The sequence below is a fragment of the Candoia aspera genome, chromosome 4 (assembly GCF_035149785.1).
Source record: "Candoia aspera isolate rCanAsp1 chromosome 4, rCanAsp1.hap2, whole genome shotgun sequence".
NCBI classification, from domain to species: domain Eukaryota; kingdom Metazoa; phylum Chordata; class Lepidosauria; order Squamata; family Boidae; genus Candoia; species Candoia aspera.
In genome coordinates, this window is record NC_086156.1 from 112453828 (window position 1) to 112464042 (window position 10215).

Genomic DNA, 10215 nt, shown 5'->3' on the forward strand with positions numbered 1-10215 from the left:
GCCTATTAATTGGGCCTTATGGCTTGGTCTGCATTGACTTAATTTTGGTTTCTTCCAAAGAACATGGTCAAGGGAACAACTGTGGAGCAACCATTTTGAACTCTGATGTGCCACCCTCTTTATTTCCGGACTGTAACGTGGCTTTTTGAGGAAATTGCAATGCCTGATTTCTTTCAGTCACCTTAAAACCCTTACATTAAGTGAGGAGCATCTGTCAGAAGCTTTAACTATTCCAGGGTAAAGCTGCCCTTTCTTCTATGTCCCATGTGTGGAAGGTGTGTTGAAATAAATCTATACCTCAATGCCCCGAGGGGCTCTTTTATGCTGAGCAATATGGAAATCAGGCCACAATTTCCCCTTTAAAGGAGCCCCAGGGTGTCTCTTTTCAGGCTACACCCACCAACACAAAGTTTGTGCCCTTTCCTGAATCCTTTCCTGTCAAGTCCCCTTTAATCTTTAACGGGAGCAAAAATGATCCTGTGGCTGAATTTGGTTTCCTTCCTAGCAGTCCTCAGAGGTAATTGGTTCCCTCCTATTCAGGTTCATTCCATTTTAATTCTTGCATAAAGAGAGCTCATTAAAACAACTTTTATTTTAGGTGTCCTGTCAGAGGCCCAGTTGGTGGAGTCCGGAGGGGACGTGAGAAGGCCTGGAGAGTCCCTCCGTCTCTCCTGCCAAGGCTCTGGGTTCGACTTCGGGAGCTATGCCATGTACTGGGTGAGACAGGCCCCTGGGAAAGGGCTGGAATGGGTGGCATCCATAAGCTACAATTCAGGTACCATTTACTATTCGGACAAAGTGAAGGGACGCTTCACCATCTCCAGGGACAACTCCAAAAGCCAAGTCTATCTGCAAATGAACAGCCTGAAACTGGAGGACACGGCAGTCTATTACTGTGCGAGGGACACAGTGGGAGGAAGTGAGTCTGAAGCCTGGCAAAAACCTTCTCTTCCTCAGAGCTGCTCTGCAAGTCAGCTCAGCCCCAGAAGGCTGGATTTTCCCAGGAGACTTGAGAGGGACCTGAGAAAGCTGCCTCAGTGCCATGATGGATAAGGAAGAGATCTTTACATGGGCAATATCCTCAAATATCCTCAAAGACAGCAAAGGCAATGTGCTCACACATTCTACTGTCAAACTTTCCTTAGATATACAAAATTGGATTCATTAATTAGAATTCTTCATGCTTCTTTTGGTTCTGCAGTTCAACCCTCATTGATTCTTTCTTCAGACACAAATCTTCCCCCCTTTGGGTTCATGTGTCTCTTTGTGTATATATATTCTCTCTCTCTCTCTCCACAAACACACAAATGCATGCCTGCACACGTTTGAAAATTTACATATCTTTAAAATCATTTTCCTCTGCTAGCAATAGGGATGTAGCAAGGTAATAAACTCAGGATGGTCTAAGACCCCCAAGAGTGTGGTGCGGTGTGGCACCAAGGAAGGGGGCAGAAGGCAGAAAATAAGGTGTAAAAAGATCAGGAAAGGGTAGTGAAAAAGAGGTCATGTTATAAGAAATATAAGGAAAATGTTGCTAATCAAGAACCTCCTCTCTCAGGAGCCCTCTGGGTCTGCAAACTTTGGACTGTGTAGCTTCTTGGTAGTTACTGGTACCACCTTCTCTCAAACACAGGGGTGCCTTGACCTGGTGTCCTGCAGACTAACTGCCTAGAATCCCTCAGCCTCCTTCCGTAACAGGGAAATGGAAAGGCAAATATAGCCAAATAAATCCTGTGGTCTCATCTTGTGAGACCTGTAGTTTTTTCCGTGTGATTAAAGGAAATCAGCCCCAAAACTTCAACACTGTAGGCAGTCCCTCATGTAACCAGGCTCTATGCCACGGAGAGTTTTATACGAAGTGACCAGCACCTTGAATCGAACCTGTGCAGCTTGCGAAGTAGAGTTATTAGGTAGGCATATGGAGGGAAGCCCATCACTTCCTGCACCACTGCATTCTGAACCAAGTGAAGCTCTGGGGTGGTCTTCAAGGGCAGCCCCACATATAGTGAGCATGAGTGACTTGGCCTTTCTTTAGGAGAAAAACCAAGAATCCCCCACCCACAGAAAATGCAAAATAATAGAGTAATGCTTCAAAATTGATTTCCTATCTCCTGGAGATCCTTCATTTCTCCTCAGCCCTATTTATCATTTTTGACTGCCAGAATTTCCTGGGAAAGTTAAGTAGATGCCTCCTCTTCTCATGTTTTACACCAGCGGGCAGTGCTGTCCCTCTGAATCTCTTTCCCTATGTGTGGGGATGGGGGTGGGGCAGGGGAATAAAGGAAGGGTCTGCAGACATTGACACATTTTGGAGGCAACATTTTCTTTACTCTTATTTTCCTCATAAAGGTAAAGGTAAAGGTTTCCCTTGACATAAAGTCCAGTCGTATCCTATAGGGGGCGGTGCTCATCTCCGTTTCTAAGCCGCTGAGCCGGCGTTGTCCGTAGATCTGTCCATGGTCATGTGGCCAGCATAACTACACAGAACGCCGTTACCTGCCCGCTGAAGCGGTACCTATTAATCTACTCACATTTGCATGTTTTCAAACTGCTAGGTGAGCAGGAGCTGGGACTAGCGACGGGAGCTCACCCCGTCATGCGGATTCGAACCGCCGACCTTCTGATTGGCAAGCTCAGCAGCTCAGCGGTTTAACCCACAAGCCACCGCATCCCTGTATTTTCCTCATAGATCACTGAAAATCTCTCAAGGAAATGTTACATCTCAGGACGCCACGATCCTCACTCAGGCCAGGTTTCAGCTGACAACAGATGTGCTCTGCTAAATGTTGAGGAATCTGAACTCCTTGGGGAATTAAGACATTTATTTGTATTTTTCACTCATGGGGAGCTTATTTCAGGGCATTAGTATCAGTTTTAGTCTTGCCTTTATACTTATTTCAATTTGTACAGCAACCCATCTTGTGGAATCAACTCTGTGCAGCTAGCAACCGATAAAATCACCGTACAAAATAACAACCCCAAAACAAGCAATATATAAAATCCATACAAATGTCAATTGAAAACCAATCTAATAAACAGAAAAGACCCAACAGGGTCCAACTGTTTCTGCTTTTTCTGGGGTTTCCCTGATTCTGGCTTTGAGACTTGGACATGTAAGTGCAATTCAACTGAAGCTTATAATGGTGCCTGAAGGCTTGGTCTCCATTCAGGTGTTCTGGGTTTCTTCAAAGAACGTGGCCGAGGGAACCACTGTGGAGCAAACCTCCTGAACTCACATGTGCCATCCTTTTCATGTTCGGTCTCTCACGTGGCTGTTTAAATTATTCTCAGTGCTTATTTTCCTTCCTTTAGATTAAAACACTTTCCTGAACTGCAGTGATTATATCAGATCTCCTTTTACTAACTCCCTTATTCCATAATAATAATAATAATAATAATAATAATACTATTGACTGTCTTGACTATTTTTTGCTCTGGAAAATTATTTGAAATGGTGTGTGCAAAGATATATTTACATGAAAGCCCTGAGCGGCTCTTATATCCCAGGTGATATGTAAATCAAGGAACAATTTCCCCTCTAAAAAAGCCCCATGGTTTTCCGTTTCAGGCTACACCCCCCAAGACAAAGTTTCTGCACTTTCCCAAAGCCTTTCTTATCAATTCCCTCCATTCATCTGAGGAAGCAAAAATGATCCTGTGACTGAACTTGGTGTCCTTCCTAGCAGTCCTCGGAGGTAATTCTTTCCACACTAATCAGGTTCTTTCCATGTGTTCTGCTTGTATACAGGAGATTTCACGGAAACACCTTTCTTTGTAGATGTCCAGTCAGAGGTCCAGTTGGTGGAGTCTGGAGGAGACGTGAGAAGGCCTGGAGAGTCCCTCCGTCTCTCCTGCCAAGTCTCTGGCTTCACCTTCAGCAGCTGTTGGATGAGATGGGTGAGACAGGCTCCAGGGGAAGGACTGGAATGGGTTGCAGTTATTTGGTATGATGCCAGTAAGCAGTTCTATGCAGTGTCTGTGAAAGGGCACTTCACCACCTCCAGGGACAACTCCAAAAGCCAGTTCTATCTGCAAATGAACAGCCTGAAGCCAGAGGACACGGCAGTCTATTACTGTGCGAGAGACACAGTGGGAGGAATTGAATCTGAAGTCTGGGAAAAAAATACCTTCCCTTGATGAGAGAATATCTGATTCTGAAGGCTGGATTTTCCACACTTGAGGGGAACCTGAGAAAGTTGCCTGATTGCCCAGAGAAATGAAGAGCAGATCTTGACATGGGCATTGTGGGAGATGTTTTCCATGTGGTTGGTAGGAAACATGAAAAGATAGTTTAAAAAAAAATGTACAGAAGGACAAGTGAATGATAATGTGGTTTCCTCACTTTGGGTGTTGAGTGGACCTAGAAATTGCAGATTGCAACTCACATTGCAAATCACTGTTTCTTCTCCTAGTGTCATGTTGGCATCTAATCAATTCTCATTTCTTTAGGAAACCATGGATAAGGAAAAAAAGGGTTTTCACATTTTTTGGACCACATTCTGTTAGATTCTAGTCCCTGTTCAAACAACTGTTGTCCATATTTGGTTGAAGAATTGATTCTAGGAACACTGTTCTGAACTGGTAGAGAGCTGCAGTGCACAGTTTTATTTAACCTGAAATAAAAGCCCCTTTGGTCATTCATAGTGATTAAACTCTTCTTCCTCAGTTCCAAGTTCGGCCTGTAGTGCAGAGAGACATTGCAGTGAGGTCCAGGGAGGGGTGCCAAGATGTGGAGGGAGTACTGCCCCTCCCTTTTTTTGGATTTCCATCCAACTTTTTTTTTTCCTGAAAATTTCTGAGAAGCTGCACTTTGAAATCTAATGCATATCTACCTATGGGTTCTAATTTATTTCATCAAGAACTAATTTCTTATAAACCTCACTTTTGTGTTTCTGTTTCTATTTTCCACCCAACTGCAGTAGAGCTTGGGGGGTGGAATGAGAGGAGAAGGACAAATGCAATACTGGTGCTCCAATTTGTCTCCTCTGCTTCCATTAGAGGGGGATGTCTTCTGTCCATCTACAACAGAAGAAGAAATCAGCCCTCTAGTGAGAACTTTGGGACTCTATTGTTTGAGGTATCCAATCAGAGAGTTTGCTGGAAGGAAACAAAAAAATTATTAATATGGCCCGAAGATTCCAATTTCAACTTTATTGTTTGTAATCTGATCTGGATGAGACTGGCTTCAGATAGAATGCTGGAATGGGGCGTCATATAATGCCATGGCAGCGTGCAAGAAATGCAACTGTGGCATAATCCTTCTAACTATCCAAACAGCCATAGCCATATGGAGGAAATCTTTGCCCGGAAAGGATCTCATGGGGACATTGGGAAGAGGCCTCCCCTCCTCACTTTCCACACCAGGGGGCAGCGTTGCCACACTGAATCCCATTGGCTGTGTGTGGGGTGGGGGTGGGGCGGGCAGATCAAAGAACCCTCATTGGATGTGGTCTCATTTGGGGGGCATCACTATTTTTCTCTGTTCTTCTTGTAAAAGTTCACTGAAAAGGTCTCTAGGACATTTCACATCCGGGGAGGCTCCGGTCCTCCCTGTGAAGCCATGTCTGAGTTGACAAAAGGTGTGCTTTGCTAAACACAGAGCAGACTGAATTCTTTGGAGAATGCAATGGGATTGATAAGTATTTCTCAGTCCACAGAGAGAGTGTATTTCCTGACAATTTTATTAGTTATGATTTTAGTATTGATATTGGTATTACTACTGCCTCTATTATTGTTGTTTTTGTTGTTATTTCAATTAGTATGGTTGCCCATCTCGCCGAACCAACTCTGGGCTACTAACAACTGATAAAAACCGCAAACAAAGTAACAACCCAAAACAACCAGTTTATGATATCCATACAACTGCTGAGTTAAAAAACAATAGTAAGCAAAGAACACACCATAGGCTCAATTGAGTTTTTCTCTCCCCGTGATTTCTCTGATTCAGCTCCCTCTTACAAATTGTGCCTCATAGCTAGGTCGGCATTCTTTTGGGTCTCTTCAAACGGGCAAGGAAGGTGGAAAAAAATTACTGAACATAGACGTCCTGTTCCTTTCATGTCTCTTTCAAAATTTATTTGCAAATGACAAACCAAGATTGTGAGCTGGATCATTTTTTTCTTACTGGATTAACAAAAGAGGCTTATTAAAGGGACAAAGAGTGATGGGACAAATCTGTGTAAATACCCATGTAAGGAATATGCAGAGAAACCTGTAACTCAATGCCCTGAGGGGCTCTTTTATCCCAAGTGGTATGCAATTCAACACACAATTTTCTCTTTAAAGGAGCCCCATGTTTTCCCTTTTCAGGCTATACACACCAACCCAAAGTTTGTTCAGTTTCCTGAATCCTTTCCTATCAATTTCCCTCCATTTGTTTGAGGGAGCAAAAATGGTCCCCTGGCTAATGTTGGTGTCCTTATTTGTAATCCTCCAAGGTAATTCTTCTCTCTCTACAGAATTTCGTTCTATTATCTGCTTTTGTCTTCAGGGGATCTCATTGAGACACCTTTATTTATTAATTTATTTTTTAGGAGTTCAGTCTGAGGTCCAGTTGGTCCCCGGAGGGGACATGAGAAGGCCTGGAGAGTCCCTCCGTCTCTCCTGCCAAGCCTCGGATTCAACTTTGGGGGCTATATAATGGACTGGGTGAGAAAGGCCCCTGGAAAAGGGCTGGAATGGGTTGCAGTTATTTGGTACGATGCCAGTAAACAGTGCTATGTACAGTCTGTGAAGGGACAGTTCACCATCTCCAGGGACAACCCCAAAAGCCAACTCTATCTGCAAATGAACAGCCTGAAGCCAGAGGACACGACAGTCTATTACTGTGCAAGAGACACAGTGGGAGGAAGTGAGTCTGAAGCCTCGCAAAATCCTTCTATTCCTCAGAGCAGGTGTCCAAGTTGATTCAGTCACAGAAGGTTGAATATGTGCATTAGGACTGAGAAGCAGCATATTCCTGTCCATCATGGCCAATGGGAATAAGTAACCTGGAGTTATCAGTGTGGAACCTGGTTAGCCATTTTGTAGGGGAGACCGAGGAAAATTCAGGGCAGTCGAAAAAACTGGACAGTTTTTAAAAAGTTAAAATTTAATTTGAGGTAGAAAGATGATTACCTCCAATTCTTCCCTGATCTATTTTACAGTTCAGTCCCATTTGGTTGTCAGTATTGCCAAGTCTCCCCAGTTTAATTCTTGACTACATGTTGCTCCCTTCTCCCTCCTTCTACATTGATATATATGTTCAGTCTCCTTAATCCTGAACTGCTCTCCCCTCAGCCAGGCAGAGCCAAGAGAGCCCAACATGGTCTGTTGCTCATCTCCTCTCCCAGAAGCCTTCTGGTTCTGTACAGTTTGGACAGTCTTCGTGCCTCGGAGCAGCTGCCTAGTAGTTCCTGCTACCTCCAGCTATCAACCCCGGGATGCCTTGGCCTGGCGTCCTCCCCTCTGACTTCAGATTCTGGGAAAGACTGGATTCCTTCCACCTCTTTCCTTAACAGTCAAACTGAAAGAGAAAGAAAATCATGAAATAAATCCTATGGTCTCATCATTTTTTTTTACTTTTATTATTTATTTACTTACTTACTTATTTATTTATTTATTTATTTATTGTATTTTAATAATCCTTCTTAATATCAATGGCAATAGGCATATTAAGGAAATATTTGCCTGTAAAGCATCTCTGTGGGGAATTGGGCAGAGGCCTGCTCTCCTCACTTCTCACACCAGGGGGCAGCATTGCCACACGGAATCCCATTGCCTGTGTCTGGAGTGGGGGTGGGGTAGGGAGATAAAACAAGTGTCATTGGAGACGGCCTCCTTTGGGCGGCACCATTCCTTTTTCTGTTATTTCCATAATTGTTAATTGAAAAGGTCTCAAGAAAATTTCACAACTCAGGAGGCTCCACTCCTCAATGTGGAGCCATGTTTGAGTTGACAACAGATGTGGTTAGCTAAATACGGAGCAGACTGAATTCTTTGGAGAATAGAAAATGATTTATTAGCATTTATCAGTCCATGGAGGGAGTGTATTTGTTGGCATTTTTATTATCATAGGGGGTTGGTATTTTTTTATTTTTTTACATTTATTTATTTTCTGTACCACCTTTATTATTTTTTATAAATAACTCAAGGTGGGGAACGTGCTCATTACTCCTTCCTCCTCCTATTTTCCCCAAAACAACATCCCTGTGAGGTGAGCTGGGCTGAGAGAGACTGACGGGCCCATGGTTACCCAAACTATTGTTATTGTTATTGTTATTGTTGTTATTGTTTTTTCAATTTGTATGGCTGCTCGGCTTGCCAAGTTAATGCAGGGTAACAAGCAACTGATAAAAACACAGCACCAAATACTAGCCCAAAACAGGCAATAAATAAAATCCATTCAACTGCTGTGTTAAAAAACAATCTAATAGGCCAAGAACACACCTTAGGCTCTATCTGGTTGTTCTTTCCCCGCAATTTCTCTGATTCAACTCTGACCTACAAATTGTGCTTCCTAGCTTGCTAAGCGTTCTTTTGGGTGTCTTCCAAAGGGCAAGGAAGGCGGAAAAAATTTCCTGAACCCAGATGTGCTCTTCGTTTCATCCTCTAGCTCTAAAATTTCTCTTTCAAAAGTTCTTATTGCTAGTCCATTATCTCTTACGTTGAATTAATTTTGAGAAGTGGTGAAATTTTGTATTTTATTGTTTTAATTACTCTAATGTAAACCTGCCCTTTCTTCTATGTCCTCACAGCAAAAAACAAAAACAAAAAACCTTTTTCACTTTTTGTAGCACTGGAAAGTTGTGTTGATAATCACCAGTTTAGAATGGATGCAGGGAAATCTAGGAGATCAATGGCCTGAGGGCCTTTTTATCCCAAGCGATATGCAAAGCAGCAGACAATTTCCTCTTTAAAGGAGCCCCGTGGTTTCCCCTTTCAGGCTACACCCACCAACCCAAAGTTTGTGCACTTTCCTGACCTCTTTCCTGCCAATTCCCCTCCAGTCGTTAGAGGGAGCAAAAATGGTCCCCTGGCTAAACCTGGTGTCCTTTTTAGTAGTCCTGCAAGGTAACTCTTCCCTCTCTACAGAATTTCCTTCTATTTTTGTTTTTGTATTCAGGAGATCTCATTGAAACACCTTTATTTTTTTTTAGGAGTTCAGTCTGAGGGCCAGTTGGTGGAGTCCGGAGGAGACGTGAGGAGGCCTGGAGAGTCCCTCCGTCTCTCCTGCCAAGCCTCCGGATTCGACTTCGGGAGCTATGAAATGAGCTGGGTGAGACAGGCTCCCGGAAAAGGACTGGAATGGGTGGCATACATACATCCTTATTCCAGTACTATTACCTACTCGGAAAACGTCAAGGGACGCTTCACCACCACCAGGGACAACTCCAAAAGCCAAGTCTATCTGCAAATGAACAGCCTGAAGCCGGAGGACTCGGCAGTCTATTACTGTGCGAGAGACACAGTGAGAGGAAGTGAGTCTGAAGCCAGGCAAAAACCTTCCCCTCCTCAGAGCAGCTCTGCAAGTTGATTCAGCCAGACAAGGCTGACTTTGTGTATTTGGAATGAGAAGCAGCAGATGAGTCTCCATCTTAGCAAGGGGGAGGCCAGAGATGATCTTGGAGGAAGCAGTGGGGAACCTGGTTGGCGCTTTGGGAGGGGACACAACGGAAATCTCGGGGAAGTAAAATAACCTGGGTAGCTTATAAAAAGATAAAAATTAATTAGAGGGAGAAACATGGATTCATTAACTACATTCTTCCTTCTTTTATTCCTTTGCCATTAAGTCCCCTATCCTTCTCTCAATATCATCAGAGGAACAGGAGAAGGAGTCTCTTTTCTAGTCTTTTTAAAGATGTTTCAATGTCTGAAGATCATTTTCTTCATTCTGTATCTTAAGAACTTTTAATTAAAATGGATATGTAAATTTTACTTATAAGGAAAACAAAAAACAAGTTTATTCTCAACATTTTACCTTTCCTGTTCTTTTCTTCTCATTATTGTTTTGTTTTGTCTTGTTTTTCTGAATTAAGAAAAAAAAAAATCCTGGAAAGGGAAGAAGAAAACTAGGATAGGATGAAATAGTGTTCTTTCCTTTTTTTTTCTTTTTTGTCACAATGAGGAAATTTGCATATGTTAACTGAATGCATACTCTGGTGGGAGGAGATGGACAGTGACAATTTTGATAGATAGATAGATAAATAAATACCTTTATTTTGGTGTTTGTTTTTT

The 10215-nt window shown here is 42.9% G+C and overlaps 1 gene segment (V, D, J or C); it reads left to right on the plus strand.

The window, feature by feature from the left end:
• Positions 1 to 471: 471 nt before the first annotated feature.
• On the plus strand, positions 472 to 945 carry LOC134495868 (immunoglobulin heavy variable 3-30-3-like; the record flags this gene model as incomplete). The annotated part of the segment is given in 2 exon segments: positions 472 to 517; positions 599 to 945. Coding segments are annotated over 2 exon segments (393 nt in total), but the record flags the coding sequence as incomplete, so codon positions are not given.
• Positions 946 to 10215: the final 9270 nt, after the last annotated feature.